Source organism: Phallusia mammillata, chromosome 4 (assembly GCF_965637545.1).
Source record: "Phallusia mammillata chromosome 4, kaPhaMamm4.hap1.1, whole genome shotgun sequence".
NCBI lineage: Eukaryota > Metazoa > Chordata > Ascidiacea > Phlebobranchia > Ascidiidae > Phallusia > Phallusia mammillata.
In genome coordinates, this window is record NC_137255.1 from 17,741,548 (window position 1) to 17,766,946 (window position 25,399).

The window sequence follows — 25,399 nt, forward strand, 5'->3', positions numbered from 1 at the left end:
AAAACATGTACAGTATTGTTTGATAATCCGAATCAAATAAAAATATAGTTCCTATAAGTTCGCATGGAGTAGCTCTGCCATACGTTATCTCGTTGGATGACAGTTCTTCCTTTTTGGCCTAAAAGTAAGTGGTCCTTTGAGCAGAGTTGCAAGCGGGCCCGAAATTCGAGCCCGAACCCGACAAGCCCGAAGCCCGGCCAGAACATAATCGTTTTTGAGAAGTCCGAAAGTTTGATTAACAGGCCTATAATATAAAAGACACAATGAACAATAATAGACAATGACCTTTGGGTGCAAAAGTAACTGTTAATATTCTTTGTCAAGAATATGTCCACTGTTTTGGTGATGAAAATATGCCAGGCCAAGCATAAAGGTACTCGAAAGCAAGGAGTTTGAATAGCTATCGAGATTGTTTTGGATTTAAACAGAACATGCGGAAGGACTTTTATCAACACTGGTTTATGTTTTGAAAGGACATAATGCACAATAACTACAGACCGATAAACGTATGACACACTTGTGCATAAGAGCAGGAACAAAACACCTTCATTACATTATTGTTAAAACTTTTGCACTTTTGCGCTATGGATAAAATCCACTGCACCACATGAAGATACTGGCACTTGTAGTGGTTTTATTTTGCAGACAATAACAATGTGAATTTATCGGAAAATACTATTTGCGAAATGTATTTATATTTGATTCTGAACATCGCTGGACGTGCACTAACGTTGGAATGACCTTTGTAAACAGGTGTAGGTAAAAGTCATTTTGTTGGCAAATAGTGGTAAAACCAAACATCTTTCGTTTGAACTTTAAACTGGTCTCATGTTAATTTGGAATTTTAAACGTAAGTGGACACATTATTACCACACGTTTTAGTCATCACATTTTTTTACCTTTTTTTCTTTTTCGTCGAATTGGCCATGATGCTGTTTGCTAATGTTTAAGAATCAAAAGCGATCCACTTTAATTTGGCATGCGGGTTTAACCATTATGCCACACGTTGTCGCCGCATTTTTTACCCTTTTTCCTTTCGCCCCAAAACTGCAACGGTACTTTTTGGTAATGTTTAAAAATCAAAAGCGATCGACTTTAATTTGGCCTGTTGGTTTAACTATTGTGTAATTACTTCTGTTGGTCCTTTTTCCAGTTGGGATATGATTTTAGCACTGAGCATTTCGCATTTTCAACCAATGTTTAACTTAACAAACCTCAGATTTTAGAAATGGGATGACTTGTCCTCAATTGTGTCTACCAAGCCAGTCAATGTTGAATAGTTGTTCACATATCCGGCTATGAGTTTTGTTAATGTTACGGAATTATTCTGGGCCCGAACCCTGCAATATCGGCCCACCACCAAAGCCAAAGATACCGCGCACTGGTTTAAGTTTGGACGGCTTAACTTTATTGAAACTATAAAATCAACAACGATAAATGTAGCTACGTTAAAATGCAACAACACGTGGCGACCTTTAACCAAACAACACCTCGCGTTACATACCTTTCAAAAGACGTTAAGATATACAAGAAAAAACAAAAGAAAAAATATTTTTTGTCTACATTTTTTAACTGGTACATGATACATCGAAAAGCCTGTAGTACTGGCCTGACTCACTAGTTTTGACAAGAAATTTCCATCAACTTACACAGCTTCGAACACAAAATTGATGAAGCACTGTTATGCAATTCGTTAAATAAAAAGATGATTTTTGCAAAAGAATCATTTTTGTTTGCAACAATAGCAATAATTGAATCTTATACGTATTAAACTGATAATTTCAAAAAATCCCAAGGTTTAAAACGTTTTTCCCAAGATCCCAAGTTTAGCACTGAAATCCCAAGATCTTGGGAAAAATCCCAAGGAGTGGCAGCCCTGGTCAAAATGGAATTAACACTTTAGGCTACTAGATGTTTCCAATCTAGATGGCTCATGGGCCATTAACTGTGATAAACACCGCTATTTTGTTGAAATGAAAAAGCTCGTGGCTTTACTATCTTACTTGCGTGTTGATCAATGTTTTTTTTATTTCATAACAAAGAAAGCAATTTTTTGCGCATCTTAGTTTTGTCTGTGATGTCACAACCTGCGCATAGGTCACTGATATGCCTAACCATGGCTCTTGCAAGAGAATAATATTTAGGTAAATTGAATCCTAAAGCTGTAGTGGACTGGTAAAACTAAAAATTACTTTTAGCAGCTTAAGGTTTGGCTTTGCTGAGGTGTTAAATTACCTTTAGCAATTGTATTCATCTTGGACCGCGGAAAATTACGAAACGTCATTTATGTAAATGAAATGGTTTGGAAACCACTGACCTCTGAAAAAGTCAATGCGGCCTACATAAGTGTCAATAAAATGTTGGTTGGCCTTCATGAACTTTAACGTTCTCTATCCCTATGCTACACTAAAACAGTAGTCATACAAAATCTAAACGGATTTTTAACTTTACGCTTTAATGATCAGAACACGTTTGTATTATTTCATCACAATAACAATGTATCACAAAAGTTAAATTTGATATTTTAGCTTTGATATTTAGATTTATGATATTAGATTAATATTTTTTTATTTGCTAATAACGCCGCGGGCCACAGAAAATTGCCTTGCGGACTACACGGTATTGAACATTCTTTTAGTTAGAGTCATTCGATGGGCAAAATTGCCATCTTGGATCAAATCAGATTAGCTGAATCTTCAAAAACATATCAAACTGACACTAATCAAAACATGCTTCATATCTATAGTATCGAATGCAAATGATTTCTCCGCCATGTGGTAAATGTTGCTATAACTTGCGCTGGCAGCAGAAAAGGCAGCTAAATGTGCAAAGTAAGAGAAGACTGACATCAATAGAAATAGACATTATTAATGTTTTACATTGTCGTTATTTTTTGGTTCACATATTTTTTTTGGTTTAAATCAAAGTATTTCACCGCGGTTTTGCAAATCTATCGCTGCTAGAGTTCATTTACAGAAAAATCCAGTAACGTCGCTTTGGCGTGACCAAACGACATGACGCAAGATCATTTATCATCACTAGAGGCGCTGTGAAGCCAAGAACTCAAACTTGTCCGAATGGTCTGGCGCGCCTGACCCACATACAAGCATAAAAAAAACCTTGATCGGGATTCTTCCCCGGGATTGTCCTGGGTTCGAACCCCGTGAAAAAAAAAAAAAAAAAAAAAGTTAAACAAGAGGGAGACAGGCGCCCGACCCATAACCAGACATAAAAACTTGATCGGGATTCGTCCTGGATTTAAAACCCGCAAAAAAGAGTTTATCAAATATTCTGAGGCACTAGACCGAAGGTGGGCAACCTTTTTGCATGCGCGGGCCGCAAATGTAGTGATACATTGCGGCAGCGGGCCGCAACGATGATCATTCAATAACATAGCAGTGCTAGGCAAAGTCAAACACAGAATAATTGTGTCTTTGTGCGTAACAATGCCTCTTCTTAGTAAGAAACTAATAACTATCAACGTTTAATGTAACAACCTTTTGGTATAAATTGGGCTTTAACACATACAGTTCGTCCGCCGATAAAATAAAATACGAGTCGACCGCTCAAAAGTTGCTCGCGGGCCGGATGCGGCCGGGCCGTAGGTTGCCCACCCCTGCGCTAGACCATCACAATGATTAAAAACCTGGTACGAACTCGCAAAAGGATGCAGTGTTCCCAAAACCGAAAACAAGTTTGCAAGTACAATAGACGTGTCAAACATGTTGAAACAACCTTAAAACTAACGTCGTGCGCGCAGCAGTGGCATTTTCGCACTCAAATAGGACGGTAAAGCACAGGACAGAAGTACTGCAACATAATTTATAATATTTTTGATAATGTCGTCGAACTCGCCACGCCTCTCAAAAAAAACTAAAAACTAAATATGTAATCAACTAAAACCCAAATTTCAAATGTTGTAAACAACACAAACGATGTTTAGGAAGTTGTTTTCTAGACCCAGGGTCTGCAAATACTTTTTGGCGCGTCCATAAAAACAGCTCATAAAGTCTCACGATCCAATGTACACAATATCATTTTGTTCAATATATTTTGTTTTGTGATATTTTCACGGTCCATGAAAGGTTGAGAATCCACTGGATTAAACTATCAACCGAGATACTGCACTGACAATCGCTGCAAAGGTTGCCGTCATACTTGAACTTACACAAGCAATAGGTATTTAGATTGGGTTTCTCGGCAATTGTGCAAACCTAAAACAAAAAATGGTCGTTATATTTACACGTAGATTTAGACTTTTCGCAAGTTTGAGGACCCCTGCTCTAGAAAGCCTATTTTAGCCTATATGTGTGTAACCCAGGGGGGTTCAAAAAAGAGAATGTAGGGCTAAGGAGATTCAACGCATTTACGTGGTCTCACAAAGCGCAAAAGCCCTTGTCTTACAACAGGGGTGTCCAAAGTGCGGCCCGTGGACCAAAGCGCAGGCTATGACCCGCTATAATTTGAATTAAGATTTCGGGTTGTTGCGACTTCACGCAAAAGCATTTTTACGGAACTTAGTTTACCGGTAAAAAGAAAGAATACATGGTGCTGATTGCTGACGCAACAAAATTAAATGCCGTTCTTTTTTGTGTTAGAAAAGTCCGGTTTAAACCTTTGCAAAAAAACGTTGGCCCACGGGCGTCTTCACCTGATAAAAATTGAAATTTGATGATTGGCGTAGGTGGGTACTGCAACCGATTCGATGATTGTATGCAAAAAGTGTACGCAGGCCGCACACAAGCTAATCGACGATTTTAAGCACGAAATACAAAAGTACATACCTTTTGGTTTACATGACTATATCTCTGGTAAAAATATCGGTTTCTTTCGCATAGTCTAACGCTCCTGTTTTGGCCGTTAGCCAACATATGTAGCGTTGCTGGTCGATTACCCCAGGCATTTAGCCTACATAAAATCACCCATAAAAGATGTCTCGCATAAACCACCGTTTTTTTTTTACAAAAACGCTTCTTGACACAAAAATTAATAAAAAATTAAATAAACACAAAAACAATTGTGTCGGCTATAAGCAATTTATTAAGGGATTGAACTCGCGGTAGAAAAAAATCAAATGACTGACAAACAGAGACACAATTGCATATCCCTGTTCCTATGCCCTGTTTCCGTCCAAATATCAACAAGGGTTTCACAGGATTTCACTCGGATGGCGTTAGCGGTCCGTGGCGAAAATTGTTATGATTGCTCACTCGCCATTGGCTGGCGGGTTTAAAGGCCACTTTTTCTCTTCCACCATTGTTCGGCATCTGTCGACGAGACGGGGGTGATTGTTGCGTGTTGCGAGCGTATAATGCGCCGTCTTCGTAATAGAGATGTTGTGTGTCAGTTGTTTTCAGTACGACTGCAAGTCTGCAACAGGCTAGCGCTGCTGCTGCGAAATGGTCTTTAGCTGTTTGGTTCGAAAAGTTACATTGTTCGTTTGTTGTTACACTTTCCAGTCTGAACCTTTGCCGCCAAACAGAAAAAGTAGATGTGACAAAATACTTTGCTTCAAAAAGTGTGCTTATAAGGGAAAGGGACCATAAAGGATCATAAGTGTTCAGTGCTGCTAATACAAACTATAATTTACATAATTTAGTCAGCTGGAAGGTTTTGTCAGATAAAGTCAGAACAATTCAGATGTTTAGTGATTAAGTTGAGGATTAAGCTATATCTAAACTATAACTATATCTTTAGTGCAAATAGAAACACGGATTTAGTTATTTGACTGTTGTTCTTGAATCATGTATGGTGAAAACCTTTAATATTGTGGTAAATCGGAGCAAACTAACACCTAATACAAATTTGACAGAATTGCTTTGAACCACTGTGTGATCTGGTTATGGTTATAATATAGTTTGATAAACAAATCTATCTTTGGGTACAACTACTATAAAGTAGAGAGTTCAAAGGTCCCTACACTGTATATAGCATCTCCTGTTGGATGCAGAAATGGAATATGGGACTTTTCAAATACTTTGGATAGCATTGAGTATGTTGGTGCTTGCAACAAAACCTACATATGTATCTTCACTAGCTTTAGGTAAGTTTCGTTTTTTAGTGTTTTGTTGTATCATTGTAGTTTGCAAGTTTTTTTCATTTTAGTGTGTTTTAATTTTCTGAATAAGCATCTTAAAAAGTCAATAAAGTCTTTGTGTAGTGTTGAGGTATTTGTTGTACAATTAAAAACTTGCAAACATGCATTCATTGTTAGAAACAATGCTCTGCACTTAGTAAGTTTATTGGTGTGGGAATCTCACTCCCTCAAAGTGTTCTAAATTCCCCTCAACTGAACAGATTGCGCTAAGACAATGCAGCTGAATCGCGCAGTGTCCACGCGTGTCAGTACATTTGCGGCAGGGGGATTAGCTCCTCACATGAAAGGGTTTCCCGACTTATCGCTAATTGTGTGCCGCAAATTCAAAAGAAAAGTGCCCCCATTTGTGGAAAACGCCCAGTTATTCTTGTTGCCGCTGTTTGAACAACTGTAACCCTGCGCGGTCTCTGACACTTCTACATGAACGAAACGATTTGGTTCGCAAACACCGGATGTATTCGCCTACACATTGGCTTCCTATTGATCGGATCAATAGATGTTATTTGGGGTTGAATAGTTTTCGTAGATAACGAAATTTTTACACAAATTTTGACAGAAAATCTGTCCATTGCCCCGTTAGACGACAACGTTGCGTTAGCTATTTGATTTGCAACTTCTACCATGACTGTTTTAATTTATGCTTCCACATGAGTGGAACTGTTTTCTAAAGCTGCAAGATGTTATGCTATTGAGGCATAGCACCACGTTAAAAACGATTAAAGCCAATTCAAAACAAACATATCAAGACAAGTGTCTGTTTGCCAAACAGAACAACGCAATCGGAGAAGACGTTTATTTTGGTTAGGCGACGATCTAACGACCACTAAGTAGTTGAGGGGATAATATTGTTGCCGATTGACTGTAACGTCGCACTTAATGGCCAATCGAATACGTTTGTTTTGGACGCTTGTTTCTCTTCTGCGTGGCGATGCCTCCGGGGGCAACGAAAGCGTTACTGTCGGTAACTACGTTGCGCGACTGCCTGAAAAGATAGACCCAACTGGCCTGTCATTAAATCGGCATGGAAAGGCGTATTTGGTTACAAGCAGCAACGCTTGATAACAGGCTTCTATTCACCCCACCCACTTTTAAACAACTCACTGGCATTTTATTCACAAAGCGTTACAACGTACTGTTGTAACTTTGTTTTCTTCTCTGTGCTATTTGGGTTCCTTCTGCCTGTTTGCTCAGGGGCTCCTCCACATTAACATATGGGCCCTTAAGAACCCTTCAGTCATCTTAATGCTCCAAGTCTGACCTAAATACTAGATGTCCATGGCAGTTCTGTATTAATGTCTTCACTTAAACGAATATAGAAATGCTATTTCAGTAATTTTGTCAATTGTTGCTAACCGTGTAGTGTTCAATATGTTAGCAATGTATTAACAATTTTATGGAAAGATACAACAGAAATATACATAAAAGCTTTCCTACAAAACACTGAATGTATCAGCATTTACTTTTTTCCTGCTTACATTGTACATTTGCTCTATTCTTTTAGGCTCATGTGAATTTGAAGGTCAGGACCCTCTCTGCAGTTATCAACAGAGCACTGAAGATAACTTTGACTGGCAACTTCAAGATGATGGAAAAGGAGGTGGCTTTATGCAAGTGCAAACTCATTTACACAGAGTGGGACAAACTGCCAAGCTTACAAGTCCCGAGATAAACCAGCAGGTCCTAAACATACCTTGTTAAAAATATAATGTAATATCAGTACTCATTGATATGTTTTTGCTTTTTGTTAAGCTGAGAAAATAAACTAGTTTGAATGTGTAACAGCTCCACCAATAATGTAAATCATTCTCATTGAAGTTAAAATTGCTGACTTGTGGATTGTTATTGTTCAAAGGGCACTCACTGCTTTTCCTTCAATTTTACCAACAAAGCCATTGGCGTGCCGAGCAGCAACAATGGCACTTCAGGTTCAACTGGCCCGCCAGGAAAACTCAATGTGTATGTGCTTGATGAAACAAACAGCATTGAAAAGCACCCAGTTTGGAGCAGCCCTGACAAAGAATATTCAAGCTGGCAGCCAGTTTTCCTGGCTCTTAATCCACAGGGGTACCAGGTGATTCTTCTGTGCTTACCAGCTCTTTTACAAATTTACCCCATGAATTATTAATATTATGCACTTCATGAGATCATATTAGACATGCTTGGTGCGAAATATTACTTGTTATGCAGTTTTTCTATTTAATTTACAAGTTATACTAACAATATATATGCTTTACAGGTACAATTTGAAGCACTTGTAATGGCATCTCGACCTGGGGAAATTCAACTTGATGATATCATGGTCAAATCATCAGCGTGTGGTAAGAAGCCTTTCGTGAAATTATGCAGTTTTGGTAGTTGTCAATGCTAAAAAATACTTCCAAATCTTTTAGAGTCTGCACCACACTTTCTTCGGTTTGGCAATAAGGAAGTTAATGCTGGACAAAACCAGACCCTTCAGTGTTTATTGTGGGGTTATCCAAGTCCTGATACCCAAGTTCTTTTACAAAAGTCAACCGGTGAAGTTTATCAATCTACTTCGGTGCAGGAGTATGATGACCACCTTGGTGTGATTTTTAGGTAAGTGAATTATTTTCGGTTTTACTTGTATAGGCATTATAAAACTTTACACATTTTGTTTTGTAGCTTTATGAATGTGGCACTTAATGATGCTGGCTACTACAGGTGTGTTTCGGGGAATGCTACAAGTGTGGGCGTATCAAATTTTGGTTCTCTAAGTGTAAAAGGTATGTTATTAAACTATTACACAATAGCTGGTGATGTTTTTTCATCAGGTTCGTTTGACATAATGCTTTGGTCTCAGACACCATCAACGATTTTCTTTGTTTAAGCCACAATGCTGTGTACTGTGATACCCTGGCATTGTTTTTCATTGTGACATAGCTTCTTTCAATCTAATGTGAAGATGTTGTCGGTTAAAATGGTTTCCGGCATGAATTCTGCTACATATATTACCATATTGTTTTTACTGTATATAACGTATTATGTTTTTTTGTAGTTCCACCAATACCCAGACGTGGACCAAAAGTTGAGGAGCCGGGAGCGACCAGCTTCAAAATAACACTTAATGCTGATAAATTTATCGGAGATGGCCCAATTGCTCAAAAAGTTCTACACTACAGACCAGTAAATGGTGACTGGTCAGGTCAGTTGCTTAAATATACATGTTATTTTTTGTGATGAAAAAAATAAACCAAACAATCATGCTGTTAACTATGTTTTCTTGCTATGTTGGAGCAGCCAGTTCTGGTAAGTTGGTGTATTCAGCTCAAGCAAATTCACACTCACTGCTTTGTTTATTTGTTTTGTCACCAAGTTGCAAAGTCACTCCACTAAGCATGTGTTAACTGTAAACAATTGTTCAGTTTTAGAAACACGTTTATTTACACTTGAAAAATAGTTGTGAAGTAGCTTTATTTTGTAATGTGTGTCTTTGTATGTGTGCCAGATTTAGTTTGTTTATAACAATCAGTGTCAATTTAATTTTGAGTATATTTTATGTTTTAAACATTAACACTGAAGTCCAGGTTGGAAATCTTGTACTTAATCAAAACGTGAAAATCTTTGTTAAATTGGCCTTAAGGGAACCTTTGTGAACGCGCACGATGCTTGGCCCGTATGTAATCATTGTGCAATGTTTACACAGTCAAAGAGCGACTGGCTTATGTAGGGAGATTGGGAAAAGGCCAATGAGGGACATTCAAGCACTATGTACAGAGTATAACATTATTACAATTCTACTTAAGAATGGTCGCCAATTTGCAGAGACATTTCTTTCAGCCATGACACTTTTAGCATAAAAATGTGGTTCTAGTTTTCTATTAGCAACCTTAATCAGCTTATTACGTCTTTCCACGCCCTCTTAACCCGTGTGTTTTACCGCACATTTTTGCTTGTCTGATGAGTTACATACGCATCCCAGAACTTTGGTGTGCCATCGAATGAATACGTAATTAAATATGTACACTTGATCGCTAGCTCTTAAACCTTTATTACTTAAGCTTTAGGCAACATGACGCACCTCGTTCTTTGTTTAAACGAGTAAATTTCACATGCGTTTTTATAGGTGAGCCATAACTCACTAGGCCAGGTAGTCTGAAAAATTACCACTTTGAGCAAAGTTTAATGTTTTGCACGCCAGTGAGAATGGTGCCACTGTGAAAAAGACAGACAATTCTAAATTTGTCTTTCAGTCCTTAGTTTAACTACTTCCAGCAGTAATACGTACAGGTCAACCGCCCACTCGTTTTCCAAACTGTTACAGTGTCATCGGCTGTGTACAAACACGTTTTCGCTTAAACCAATATTGACTCTCTGTCTTTGCCACACAGACGTCCATCACATTACGGAGGACGTATACGAATTGTGGCATCTTCAGCCAGACACAAGTTACCAGCTTTCGGTGACCTTAGTACGGGCTGGGCCAGGAGGCGATGGACCGGCTGGACCTAAAACCATCAGCAAAACAAAATGCGGACCGCCGGTTCGGTCGGTTACTGGTGTGAAGTTCGAACGACTTGGATCCGACAAAATTCGCGTCAAATGGACTGTAAGTCGTGGTTTTATTAATTAAGAAGATTTTTTCCAACGTTTTTTCCCTGAAATCCTAGGTACCAGATATAAGTGTAACACAATGTCGCCGTTTTTCATACGTGGTCAAATACCGAAAATGGCCGGACAACGACACAGAATCAACTGACCAACAGGCCGAATATGACACCATCCCTGTAGAGGTCAGTATACCAGACCCACCTCGGGTTGCCAGATTGATTGTAAATGATTTCAAGTTTGCATTTGTTACTGTCATCGCTCATGTGGAATGATGTACTGGGCTACGAATGTGTTTTTAAAACAGGCGTAAGCAGGGTATAGCAATTTTTGTACCAGCCGCAAATGAATATGTAAACGAGAACACTTTCACTTCCTCTTTCAGTAACATAAAAACTCCCATGAGGCCAGGTCATAAAAAATATTTCTATATGATTGTCATGTTAATACCCTTGCCACCGCAAAATTCAATTCCCCACTGGTTTAAACATTGTAATGGAAATACGTGGCAAATATGTCGAAAATGATGGCAATAAAATGTAGGGCAACTTCCTTGGGCTATTTTCTGCCCCACATTGAGCTAAGATATTTTGTGCTGGTTTTTACCACCAGTGTAACCATTTATTTGTATTATTGTAATAGAATCGTAATGTGGCAATGCTTCGTGGCCTTGACCCCTACACAATGTATGGCATCAAAGTGGAATTAAGCAACATCATCGCCTCACAGGAAACAGGCGAATGGACGGTTCAAACATTGGAAGGAGGTAAGAGTCCTTACATGCTCAAGTCCCACCTGCGTCTGCTGCTGTACAACGGTTCCATTCATAAAACGACATGCTTGGAATCGCAACAAAGGCTTACGCGTATTACCGCACTGTGTGTATTCTATTGGGTCTCAGATCCTATGAATGGATTAACGGTGTTTGGTTGTTAGGCTTTTATGTGAAGACAGGTTTTGTTGCTTTGGAGTGCTTGTAGACTTCAAATGATGTATAACTGTGTTTCACTATTACCTTATTACTTCCCAACACTTTTGTAATTGAACTAACTGGGAGGTCTAATTTAAGTTGTTTTAGTACCACTTTTAGTACGGTTTTACGATTTTAAACTGTTTTTTTTTGTCATGTAGTGCCCGGCCCAGTACCCCAGGATTCGTTTCATATTGTCCACTTCAACGAAACAACTGTCACATTGGTTTGGGATGAGCCGCTCTCACCGAATGGAAAACTACGCAACTATAACGTAAGTCATACATTGTGTATCTGTCCAAAGGAGTTTTTTAAGAGTATTGTTGGCATAGACGGAGCTATTTACAGAAGTCATATCTTATGGTTTACTAAACCATGTAGCGTAAATCTCATGAAGTATTTTTTGTTTAACCTATTGAGGGTCAAATTGTCACAAGGTTATGTTTGCGCACACCTGTTTTGTCAAGCTTTAGGTCACAGAAAACCTCAGACTTTAGCTATTTTGATTTACCCATGATAAGTGGTATCTCATCATCGAACTCATTGAAGGATTTTAGGTGTCTAATAACATTTGATGGTAAACTTCACGCATCGCTCACCAAAACCACAATTTGTGTCGATTGCGTTTATTTGGTTTCCTTTTCTTCTACACCTGTTATCAACACACCAACCAAAGTCGATCCTTCAACTCTAGCTCTGTTTGTTAACAATTTAGCTTGAACCCTCAGACACTGCACATGTTCGGTATGCGCTTGGCAGACTGACCAACTTTTAAGTAAATCATCCAAATTACGCAGGCGCCGAATTAGCATAATTGACCACTAGGTGAAACAGAAGGCCCACTGTTCGGGCAGTGCTGAAGTTTGCCAGTTAGCCCATCCCATACACCTACGCAAATCGGTAGAGTTGATTTGCCAATTTCTTTACAATCCATTTTAGCTTGACCGACTGTAAGAGTTAGTATGTTTTATTATGTCAAGCTATTTCTTGTACTAATGTATTAAAACTGTGTAGGGATCTGAAAAGTGATTTTTTAGGGACATGACTAAAATTCGAATAGTTGGTGCTACGACAAAACAAGGACCAAACACCAAATGCGAGTCTCCAAGTAGGCCCATATAGCTTACAATCTGCTACGCGGAGTGCGCGCTCCGTATTGACAATAAAGCCGCCGTTTCACTGTCAGGCTGTCAAATTTAAGACTCCAGCCAGGACGCTGTGACTTCTTTGGTTAATGATAAACTACTTCTCTCGTTCGACATCAAAGCCTTCTCTATTGGGCGCACTTCCGTCTCCAATTTACAGGTTGCGGTTTAATATTGTTCTCCTATCGCCTCATTTCGCTGCGCAGTCGCTTTGTTGGCCATTGGTTTTGTTGGGCGAGGTGTGAAAGCGCTTTATTGCGATTTTTGCTTGAGGAAATTCGCTCGGCAATTAATTGAGTACATAATATTCAATACCTTTTATGGTTCAATTCTGGACGATTTTAATCGAATGATGAGGGTCCACCGAACGTGCCTCTGTATAATTTGCCTCAACAAGACCACAGACTCCCTTGTAAGGCTCAATTAAAACATTCCAAGGTTGTCCCACATTCGAACAAATCACCACACACGGCTGGACTTTGTTAGCAATGTAGGCTTTGAGGTGTTGGAATGTCGATAGTAAACATCACCTACTAGTTTTCCTGACGTTTTTCTGTGTAGTGGAACATGCTGTGGTCGTGTCACACTCTCATGACACTGCGGTATTCGCCTGCTATTAGGGTTTTTACATGATCTTTTTTAGCACTTTTACTGGTTCTTAGTTACTGTCATATTTCAAATGTTGTGACAACATTTACATTACGATGTTAAAAACTCATGATGACTAAAATTACTTGTATTTACATTAAATACATCGCACAATAAGGTTCATGTTAAAAACTTAATTTGATTGACAGATGCAACGTGTTTTAATCAGCAAAACTTTAAACATTATGCGGTATAGCTTCAGTTTTGCGTACATCACATACATTACACAAAAACTCCTAGGTTGCATGGTTTTAAATAATTTGCGTTTTCCTTCAGGTTCTGTACAAGGCAGTTCGCTCCAGCGACCCGCAAATGTCCATCGAAAATGAAACTGGATTTCGGGAGGTCGAGGTGTCTGGACGCCGCGTGACCCTCGCACTGGCACCTGGAACCGACTACATATTTCAGGTCCGCGCCAAGACGTCAGCCGGTACTGGCCCCTCAACTGAAATTACTGGTTCTACATCGATTGCACGTGAGTATCTGTTTGTTAAATACACAGGTTGTCATGTTACAGCGTACTTCATGTGCCTGTTTAAAGTTCATCATTTGTAATTCTTTAAATAAATGAAGTTTAAAACTCGTATGGTAACTGGTAAGTTGGTTGTTCCATTGTATGTGTATAGCGATTAACTTGATCCGTTGGCAAAATGTACAAGTCGATGTTTACGAATACACCTTATGTGCGCAAACATCTCGGCTTGTTATGATCGCACACGTTGCACTTTTCAGCCTGAGCACGTTTGCCTTAAAAACATGAACCCACCTAATCGCTCGCTTTGTCCGTTATCGAGAACCGCATAGCTTCAGGGCAGCGTCGTAGTGCGCATCTTTTAAACCGGGAATGCGCAGCAAATCTTGTGTGAGCGTGCATGGTTTAAATGCCTTCGCACTCGGCCCGGCCTCTATAAACTGTTTTGTCATGGAAGCAAGTGAAGCGTGAAGCCCAGTTGATTCACCTAACCGCACTCTGACCCAACAGAGTTTTTTCTGTGTTGTAAATAGCGCGATTTTGTTATCGTGTGCAAATGATTGAATTTAGCTTTAGGCCTGCCATTGTTGTTTAACGTTTTTTAAAAACTCAGCTTCGGCTTTCGAAAATGTTTGTTTAGCGTCAAACAATACGATGTACTGAGAACCAAAATCCGATGCGTCGTTCAAAAATAGCAAATTTAAGGCTTGTCTGTGGTTTTTAAACCATTTTTAAACACACATAGTACACACTGCACGTTTTATCACCTTTAAATGGAGCATCTTGATTACCATTGGCGCTCGTGTATCTACCAACTATATCATGGGCTTCGGGTGACTTGCTATGACTGGCATGCCTGACCTCTGCGTGGAAATTCTGCACCTATTGCCTTGTATATGTGATCCCGCGATACTTTGGCAGCACGACCATTGGAAAAATCGCTCGTGTGAAATTCGGCAGCAGGATCAAGTAGCTGCGATTCACGTCGCAAAACGATACTAGCTGTCGGTTTCCGGGCTTGCGACGAAGTGAGCGTGGTTTGCCCAGCCACTTGCGATAAGCGCCATGCATGGTTGAATGCGAACTATCTGTCAAGGGTTGCGGCAAGTAAAGACCGTTTGGTGTTAAAGGACATGCCCCAATTTTGGAATATAGCTTTGTTTAACCATTGATTGACTGCGCATTTACGGCAGAACTGTACTACATCCCCTAAAAAACATTTAAAGGATACATTTCAGTTTTGTGTTTTTTGAAACAATCAGGCCTTGTTTTTAAAGTAAAAACACACTCCTAAATTTGAGTTTAGTTTTACGATTGGTAGCATCGGTTGTGGCTGTAATGTATTGGGAGATAGTCTACACCACGTGAACAACACGAGGGTGGGGCTGCAACGACGCTTGCCCCCCTTTCTTGCACGCCACGCGGTCCGACGAACACGACTTATCACACACAAACGCCACTGTTTATTTTGGAAATCCACGGTCGACTGAACCCGGCTCGTCGCCCTGTGTTCCCTATTCACATTTTGCCACGGGCGCATGCCTTATTGCTGTTCGCGCCCTTTGTTTGCATTTGACTGTTTGGGTCAAGGCCGCCATGTTTGACTTGGGCACTGGGTCAATTCCACGCTCTGACAATACATCGGCCGTAGCGCCGCAAAGTAACATGTAAGTGATGTTGCCGCCTCACTCAATATACGTTCAGGCTTTGTTTTCCCGATGACCCGAAATAATTTTGGCGCATCGAACGTGGGCTGTGAATTGTGTCACGCTTATTGTGTTTTTAACGCGGCATGGCCTATGACCTTTCAGTGTCGCAATATTGCGTGTACATAGATCCGAATACAATGTTTTTCCTTAACCCTTGTCCTATGCTTTGCTCTGTTGCTAGGCTTTCCCGCATTTCATGTTCGTTCAGCATAACGGCTTCGACAACAGACGTTTTCATTAGTCGTACAAAGTACATCGGCGTTTCCCCCCTAGCAATTCAATCATAGGGTTTTATACCATATCGCCTTATCCCTTTCAAAAGTAATCCCTGGCTCACGACAATTAAGGGCAATTCTCATAATCGCCGAAAGCGTGTGACCTAATGGGCAATTTTGTGGATGGCAGCTCAACAACACATAACACTATTATCCACGCTTAAGGAAGCCAATTTTCCGCATTAATATCCTTATTTTTATTCCCGCAGCACCAACCATGCCGCAATACCCACCCCAGACTGCCAACTCCACCGTGACCACTCCGACCACCATAGAAATCCTACTCATCCCAGCCGAGGGCAATGGCGCCCCCGTATCCAATTATTACATCATAGTTGAGGACGTTACACCAGGGGTGAGTTGTCAATGGTTGTTGTGTTTTGTGTTGGCTGGTGGACATGGTGTATCTTTTCATGTTGATGTGTTAATCAGGAAACGTGCGGTAACGCCTGTGTTTATTTTCGCAATGCAGGCACTTGTGGCAGGCGGCAAGAAGACTCGTTCAGCGGCCAAACGAAACACAGGCAAAGGTAAAAGTTGCAAACAATTCACTTTACTTTATACTGTGGAAATTGACTACAAACAACAAACCGCTATGGACAGCCGCTATTTATTAAGGCGAAATATATATTTCTGTTATTAGAAGAAACGATTTATGCTTTTTATCTGTTTTTATGAAACAGTCCAATGTTATCCTGATCAGAAGCAAGAATCTTTCTCTTTTTTTATACATTTTATTGTCTGCGGGAGATTCGTTTAATAACAAAACTGTTTCAGCTATGGACAGCTGTTGATACTGTGTTCTAGCTTAAACGGTCTTTTGTTGATTGCAGGCAAACGTCGCCGAAAGAACAGAAACCGGAACAGGCGGGACGTTGTCAAGGCAATAGTGGATGTATTGGTTCGCCGCAGACGCCAGGCTGTGGTTAACGTGGCAGATGACAAACCCAAGGCGTGTTTCGCTGACCCTGTGTCGTTCGACGATGCGAAAAAGAATAACGCTTCGTCATATGCTGGCGCCAGGTTCTCGCCAGATCAAGTCACTCAGGTAACATAGGTTTCCATTGGGCACACTGGGATTTGGTTGAATTGTCTTTGGCACTAAGTGTACATTGACGCACAAAAATTAACCTTGAGTCCTCTTGTTAGTTTCCATCTCATTTTCCATTCATTTCCAGTTAGGAGACTTAAAATGGTGTACAATACTGTTAATCCTCAAATCAGTTGCCTGTGTTTTACTGACTTTTGCCAACCTGTATCTGCTTGTAGGAGATGAAATTCGTCGTTGGTGACAATCAGGTTCACAACGGTTTTTCGAACCCACCCCTAGACCCGAACCGGGATTATAATATTTACATCAGGGCAGAGAGCAAAGTGGGCAACGAAACCAAAGTCAGCTGTGTATTGGCCGCTACCAAAGGTAAATCTCCTTCATAGCTCTTTATAAAACTACCAAAAAGTATATGTATGTATTTCTATGTATATCTTAGATGGAAGTTTAATGAGGAACGTTATTGCCGAAAGGTTTTAATATTAAAGCATGTCGCTTTTAAAGTTTATTTGAGCCATTATTTTTCTCATTAAACTTATGAACAAAACCATGTATAGTGTTCTTAGAAGTAAAATATTTAAAGGCAAGTATCCGATTATCTTATAGCTTCCCAACCTCCCCCAACCACCCCTGCCCCCGGTACAGCAACCCCAGCTGATGGGGACTCATCAATGGACCCAACTGACCCCAACAATAATGAGGTCATTGTTGTTTCCGGCGGAGGTGAACCTGGTGAAAGGAATGGTGAAGATCAGGATGTAATGTTGTTTGCAGCGATTGGAGGAGCTGCTGTCGGACTTCTTATCATATCTATTGCCATTGTTCTTGTCATTTTGAAGTACAAGAGGTATGAATAGGTTGGGTTAAACTTTGTTTAGTACCAATTCAACGTGATTACTAGCCCCACAAAACACTTATTGCGTACTTATATTGATATGAAATTAGTATACAATTCAACGTGTTTACGAAACCTTATGGAAACACATTTTTTCGTACTTAATTTACCGAAAAATTTACGTCTATTCCTTAAATGTTTTCGATGTAGTAACTTGCTCAACGTGTATAAACGAGGTGATTAAAGCATCATTACAACACAAAGGTCTTAGTATCGTTGCTACATTCGTTTATTAAGCCTGTTATCTATACTAAACAGGCAGAAGAAAAGTTCACGCAAGGACGAGGTGGTGAACCCGTTTGAAGTTCGCATGATGATGTCTGATATCAGTCCAGCTCATACTTACCTGCAGAGTAACAATTCACAAGATGCACCAGTTGAACGTCAACAGCTCATGCCAGTCCCCGACGTTGTGGGCTACGAGGCACACGGTATGTTTAATAGCATAACATACAGCGTTACCTAATATATATTAAATTTGAAACAATGTGTTTGATTTACCTGGGTTTTAGTGTGAAACTGTTCTTTAACTCACGAAATGTGTCGTGTTTCTTAATAACACCATTTTTAATAACACATGAGCTATTAGCGTGCGTGTTTCCACCTAAGTTTTTACAAACTGGGTTTCAAATCAGCTTCGTGTAGCCAATGATAAAAAAATTTCGTCTTAAATCCTGTTAAAGTTAAAGAGTATGAAATTTTTTTTTCTCAGTCATATGATTTATGGTTACCTGAAGCTGGTTTGCAAATCCTCTGTATTTGGCTGCACCTACAAAATTGCTGTTAAGTATTGGTTTGTTTTAACCCTACTTTTGTATTTTTGCTTTCATCAGGATTCCACCAGTTGTGTAAGTATCCACATCTACGTCGAAGTTGGCCTCGTAACGTTTTTGTGTGTTCGTAATTGTGTGCAATTTACGTTTTGCAAATGTGCACCCCAGTGTGAATCGCATGCTGCTGCTGTCTGTTGTGGCGAGTGACGTAAACGCTATGACGTAGAAGTTAGCGATCGGCTTTGTAGAACCACGTGATATTAGATAGTTGCGCTAAACAAGGTGTTTGCTTGGTAAATGGGGTTTTGCTAAAGTATGTAGAAAGATAACTAACATTAAACAGTTTTTACACACAAAGTGCTTACAGTCAATGACTATTGTTCGCCAGTTAAACTTTACAGCAACAATTATTGTAGACATATTTCGAACCGATCATTAGCACTTACTCTATTATTGTTTAGTTGTCAAAAAGTAGATCTGCAACAATTACTGTGACCCCTTATATCATTCAAACGGCAATTACAGTTACAGTAATGCAACATTACTTCGCTCATTACGTAAAAGCCTGCATTGTATCGTCACAAGGGCTTTTACGGATAAGCCCTGAAATGTGGCAATTAAGCAAATCCAGCAGGTTTGCCCGACAGACGCGAGGTACTTGTTCGCACTTAGTAGCTACACTTGCCAGCCGTCTTCGTAAGCTCGCGTAATTGCTCGAGCCGCGTTTAATACCGTAATTGCTACCGCGTGCCATTCCACTGGCCAATGCTAGTATGGGTTACAGTGAACCTTTTCGGTATGGAGTATATGTCCAGACGCCAGTTTAAGTGTTGTGTCGTGCTGTGTAACGCAATCCGTTCGTTCGATTGCCGATTGATTTGTCTATTTGTTTGTCACCTTTGATGTTGATCACAAAGGTTGACAACACAACCGATTGATTATTTTTTATGTTTGACCTGATTTTCGAATCGATTTTCTGTGTATTATAATTTGCTTCACACGCTATAGAACATATCCGCATAATTCGTTCGGCTTTTTGTCGCACGGAAGGTGTTTTAAAACCAATTACGTTTGTTGTGATCAAAAGAAAGGTTTATCACACTAATTCAATGAATTTGTTTATACACCTCAACCCTTTTTAGCTTTTTTACCAGAAACCACTGATTTTGCTCAGTATAAAATACTTTTAAACACAAAATAAGGACAAGCTCAATCAACAATCTAATCACAATTAATGCTTCATTGAATTTATTTCAGTTTTTAACAAAGATATTTTTGACACAGATGTGATGGAAAAAGGATCAGAAAACGGTGGCACTGGTTACGGTGGCGCCTCTAGTGACGAGCGTTTCGCTGTTCGTGTCGACGATTTTCACGTTCACGTATCACAGATGAAAGCTACTGGTGGTTATGGATTCCGCGAGGAATTTGCTGCTTTGCCAGACGGTCAAACGGCTCCATGGACGATTGCGGAAAACCCACAAAACAGAGTAAGTTGTTTTTGCTTGAAAACAACGTTTTTGTTGTAAATTCTCCTTTTCACACACAGGTTTAAGTTTCGAAAAGTTTGGAAATATTTGAAAATCATCGTTAATATTTAAGGGGAACTTTAACCCATTGTGAAACGATACATTAGTCTTTGCTCCCAACAATGAAAAATTGTGCTTTAAATCGCACCAGTGGTCCCCATTTGTGTTTGTTTGGGGTGCACTATGTTGGCATATTTATCACTTTTTTAATCGAATAAAAAACGTCATTTTTCATAGTTTGTCCAAATAAACAATTTAAATTGAATAAATAATTAATGGCTTAACAGACTACAGGAATCACACTGCACTATTGTAAATTCCAAGTTGTTTGTTGTTGTGCACTCGTCTTAAACGCTGATGATTTCATATTAAACCCAGACGAAAAACCGGTACGGCAACGTGATGGCATACGACCACAGTCGCGTTGTGCTCGACCCAGTGCCAGGACATGAGGATGAATATACGGGAGATTATATAAACGCTTCGTTCGTCAACGGCTACCGTTCCCCTGCGACATACATAGCAACACAAGCCCCTACTGACGACACCGTCAACGATTTCTGGTGGATGATATGGCAAGAAGGCAGTAGTATTATCGTCATGGTGACCAACCTCGTCGAGCTGAGCAAAAAGAAATCGGTCAAGTATTGGCCTGATGAGTGCGACACTTATGGAAGTGTGCAGGTTTCACTCAGCTCTGAGGAGCGAACTGCTGACTATGTCATCCGTTCGTTCATCTTGCAACAGGTAAATTCAAATCAACTACATGCATTTTTTGTTTACAGTTTTGTACTATATGTAGTATGGTTGAACTGAACGGGCGGTGCATACGTTTATCGGTTTAACAGTCAACTTGTGTGTTTACAGTCTGGAGGTTACGATGCGCGTGAGGTGAAACAATACCATTTCACGTCATGGCCGGATCACGGTGTCCCATCCCGACCAACCAACCTATTGTCATACATAAGAAGAGTAAAGTCGTACGAGCCACCAGGTAATTTCACTGACCCTAAATATGTTATATCAACCTATGTTTTACCTCATTGCTTTAGTTTGAAAAATGGGTGATTCGCTTCCTCTATTTATCTTACCATGCTCAATGTACGTTTTAGCACAATAACGATAGTAAGGGGCAAGGCTCTGGTACATTTTATAAATATTGAGACCAACCTTAAAATGTAGCAGTAATTACACTGCATCGAGTGACCAGTCATGTTACCAAAAATGTGTATTATTTGACGTGCACAGCTTTTTTCACCTACTGTTCATCATGTTACCTCAGGTCAAGGTCCTACTGTGGTCCACTGCAGCGCAGGTTCGGGTCGCACTGGTTGTTACATCACAATCGACATGATGCTGGATATGGCGCGTGAAGAGGAGATAGTTGACATCCACAACACTGTACGCGATCTGCGGACTCGACGAATCAACATGGTACAAACCGAGGTAAGACCTTCGTCGCTTGACCAAAGTTCAGCATTTTGTAACGCTTTTGTATGCTGATTCAGGAGCAGTACGTGTTTATCCATGAAGCGGTTCTCGAGGCTTTGTTGTGTGGCGAAACTTCTGTTAGCGCCGAAATGCTCGTTCAACATTATGATGACCTCATCACTGTCGACCCCCAATCCCACTTTGCTCCAATACAAGAAGAATTTGAGGTGAGATAAAAATACCTCTTTGTTGATTTGTTCAGTTTGGGGCTTTCGTGCAAGATCTGTAAAATCATAATCTTTGCCCTTGAGTTGGAAACACACATATTTGGGTTGAAAATACACGAAAATGGCATAATATAGCATAATATAAGATGCTTCTGGTTGTTATTTTCCGTCATGTATTTTTCCCAAAATACAAACCAAGAACAACGTTGTTTTTTGGCAGACATTGAATGTGATCACGCCCAAGTTGAGCGAAGAAGAATGCACAGTGGCTCGTTTGCCTCGTAACAGGGCCAGTAATCGATTTATGGACGTTTTACCAGCAGACCGACATCTCGCCTACCTTTCCACACCTGATCCTATGGATCGAGACAATAACTACATTAACGCCGTATTTGTCGACGTGAGTACAAAAAATGTCTGATTTACCACGCGCAAAGAAACGCTTACCAAAACTTTGTGTAAAACGAATACTCACCTATGAGCTTGAACCTAAACTGCGTTTTTGCGTTTTACAGAGTTACACGACGCAGAATCAGTTCCTGGTGACGCAGATGCCCCTTCCTAATACAGTGAATGATATTTGGAGACTTATCTATGATCACAACTGTAACTCGATCGTCATGATGAACGACCAGACCGAACATGACGAGGTGTGTTACGTCACAAACCTAGTTTTTGTCTGTGAAACACGTGCTCAAAGCAAATATTTCAATGTAAGGTGAAAGATTCATGGTAAAATGAGAGTGAGAACAATTCGACCCCAAATTGAACGTTAATAAAATGAGTACACTAACAGTATCAACCTCTATGTTTAAAAACAAGGTCATGTAGCAGACAAAATTAATTTTCCAATCTCGGTCACACCATGTGATCCCTCGTGGCTTCATAACGCCTCGTTCTTTTGACGCAAATACTCCCATGACAATCGAATAAATCCAGAACATTGTACAACAGCACATTATTAACATCACAAGCAAAGCCGCGAACATTAAAATCGCATCGTCATGCTTGCCTTCTGTCGCCCTAGTGATGCCATAATGCTGTGTCACCCGCTGTTAATGAGGTGCGGGATTTCCTCCCAGTTGGACGTCGCACATTAGTTTGGTTCTGACCGGATTTTGCGCTGAGCTAAGCATGTCACCATGGAACGGATTTTCCCAGCACTTTGCTAAATGTGCAGGAATGATCACATTTATGTTATTGCTTAGTCCGTATCCCTGACTATGTGAATAACCCAATTAATAATAGAATTTTAGTAACGTATTAAAAATCATCAAAATATAACAAACTCATTATACCAAAAGGGCGAAAATTGTAATTTACGCGTTGCAAACAAATTGTCCCTCACCCGTTGTTTTTCGTCGCATAATTTGAAATCAACACTCTCAATCATGTATAATGCCAACGGCGTATTACATATAATTTCAATGGCCCTTTTTACAGAATTGCCTTCAGTATTGGCCTGAGAGCGGCACGAAAACATACGGTCCATTTACTGTGGAACTTCTCACCAAAGACGATGAGGTTGATGTTGTTTCTCGTCTCTTCAAACTCCAGAACATGTCCAGGGTAAGCCTCATAAATTCTCTACATTTTGCAAACCCCAAAACTGATTTCATATTTTATAAATGAACCATTTATTTTTCGATAATTTAACAGTTTTATGTATTGTATTCTCACAGCAAGGCGAGGGCTTCCGTTTGGTGCAACAGTTCCAATTGACAAACTGGCCGGGAAGTCAACCTGTTCCCTTCTCCCGAAATGCAGTGCTTCGTGTTGTGCAGCTCGCCACCAAGTGGCAGAGTGAGTGTGCCAGGAACGGCGACCGCGGACGAGTAGCTGTGCACTGTGTGTAAGTAAACGATTCCACGTTTGAACACTTTTGACGTTATTTGATATAGCAGAAGCACTATGTGTCGCAATCTTCTTATATGTATATTATCACTGTGAAAGTAAACTCACAAAACAGATACGCGAATGCTTAACACACAGTACAAGGTGTTTTTCAGTACAATATTAGCAAACTTGTATAAATACCAGTCTTCAACGTTGATTGTAGCAATGCAAGAGGTAATGGAATCATATTTATAAAACCTGTTTGTGTGTATACAGGGCGGGTGCTGGTCGCAGTGGAACCTTTGTGGCTTGTCACAACATGTGTGAGCAGATGAGACAGGAGTTCAGTGTCGATGTTTTCAACATTGTGCAGAGGTTACGCAACATCAGACCACAGCTTGTCGAAACCCTGGTAAATTGGGCAAATAGTTGTGCAATTGTGCAGTGTTTTTTGTTTTTTTGATAATGTAATAGCACTGGATAAAAATATAAATAGCACCAAAATTCAGCTTTTATAGCAGTAGAAAGACCCTAAATTGTAACCTTTTGTAAAAATACTTAATGCTAGATGAAAAAGAACGGCATCTTATTTGCAATCCTAGTTTTTCTTGGCTGAATGACACTAATGTGAAGTTATTCGCCCCAAACTTGAATCAAATACCCTTTAAGACAGTTCTAGCATTTAACTGACCACTGCTTTTGTTTTGTAGGAACAATACCGTTTCTGTTACGAGGTGGGCATTGAATTCGCCGACCAGTAGACGTATACTGATATCAACGGCAAAATTTATCACAAAGCATCCGCAAGATGGCAGTATCGGTCCAGTGGTGTGTGGATGGTTACGGACGTCAGTAAAATCACAATATCAATTTCGACCAATTCGGTTGTGTGCCAAATATGTTCGTTGCCATAAAGGGTTGGAAAGCAAACTCCCATTTTTTTTACTTCTCACATTAAGCTAGTTGCTCATGAAATATTTTAACCGGTTTATTGCTGCAGTTCATACACGGGCAAAACACGCATGTGCATGAATGCTAGAAGATATGCATTTGGGTTAAGGACCCTAAACATCTGATACTATTTTGTTCAAGCCATTGTAGCCTTTAATGGGCGATAAAAAATTCATGAAATCGACCAAAATCGTGTGAGGCTATTTACAGAAGCGTTTACAATCAATTTCAACTGGACCAAAATGCCGATTTATTATTGTGCGTTGACTGCAATTAACCAGCAACCCAGAACTTCCTTTACCATTGTGATGAAAAATTTGTTTTTCTCAATCACGGTGGTTTCCCGTGCAACCGCCTACTGTGACGTCATTGTTGTGTGTGCGGCTGCAAGTAGGCTGTGCTGTGGGCAGGGGTTGTCTAAGACTCAAAACCATATGCTTGTCGCTTTTAGCTATGCCAGCTGTTTGTTTAAATCGTGTTATGCTGGTCTCAGCCGGAACTGAGTCCACTTTGTTTGTTTTCGTGAATTTTATTTCATTTCTAATCAGTTTTTTTTGTTTCTGCGCTTGTCAACGTGGAAGTTTTTTGCCTTGTTTATTGTTTGGTGAGCAAGCTTCGCATGAAATATTTCGTCGACTCTGTTTTACGTGACTGCTGCAACTACGGTGCACGCTTGGCGTTAGAAAAATGCAATCGTCTTAATGTACCGCTAATAATAAAAATCCTCGATTCAGAAGACTCTTCTCTTGTCGTCACACCCAAACAGGTCCTGTACACTTATGCTTGTCCCGAATATAAGAGATTAATTTTACGGTCGTCAGGTT

General features: G+C 40.0%; 1 protein-coding gene across 2 annotated transcripts; it reads left to right on the top strand.

The window, feature by feature from the left end:
- The first annotated feature begins 5,787 nt into the window (after window positions 1-5,787).
- LOC145222642 (receptor-type tyrosine-protein phosphatase kappa-like) lies at window positions 5,788-25,311 on the top strand. 2 transcript variants are annotated; one of them, XM_080088810.1, is made up of 30 exons: window positions 5,788-6,043; window positions 7,599-7,774; window positions 7,950-8,168; window positions 8,334-8,415; window positions 8,488-8,674; window positions 8,741-8,841; window positions 9,114-9,260; window positions 10,447-10,664; window positions 10,726-10,848; window positions 11,306-11,429; window positions 11,795-11,907; window positions 13,703-13,901; window positions 16,092-16,237; window positions 16,355-16,412; window positions 16,716-16,930; window positions 17,152-17,302; window positions 17,540-17,780; window positions 18,087-18,259; window positions 18,662-18,676; window positions 19,886-20,091; window positions 20,509-20,877; window positions 20,998-21,124; window positions 21,413-21,576; window positions 21,639-21,788; window positions 22,009-22,188; window positions 22,304-22,438; window positions 23,232-23,357; window positions 23,471-23,640; window positions 23,901-24,036; window positions 24,335-25,311. In XM_080088810.1, exons 1-30 carry the CDS (start codon window positions 5,953-5,955, stop codon window positions 24,383-24,385), a joined length of 4,593 nt encoding a protein of 1,530 aa, XP_079944936.1. In that variant the 5' UTR covers window positions 5,788-5,952; the 3' UTR covers window positions 24,386-25,311. The 2 variants fall into 2 exon arrangements, with proteins under 2 accessions (XP_079944936.1, XP_079944937.1); XM_080088811.1 differs by lacking the exon at window positions 18,662-18,676.
- The last annotated feature ends 88 nt before the right edge of the window (window positions 25,312-25,399 follow it).

Excerpts from the sequence above, each read along its gene's own strand:
- LOC145222642 (XM_080088810.1), top strand. The coding sequence starts at position 5,953 with ATGGAATATGGGACTTTTCAAATACTTTGGATAGCATTGAGTATGTTG. Across the intron at positions 6,044-7,598 it reads TGTATCTTCACTAGCTTTAG|GCTCATGTGAATTTGAAGGT; the intron begins GTAAGTTTCGTT and ends CTATTCTTTTAG. Across the intron at positions 8,416-8,487 it reads GGTCAAATCATCAGCGTGTG|AGTCTGCACCACACTTTCTT; the intron begins GTAAGAAGCCTT and ends CAAATCTTTTAG.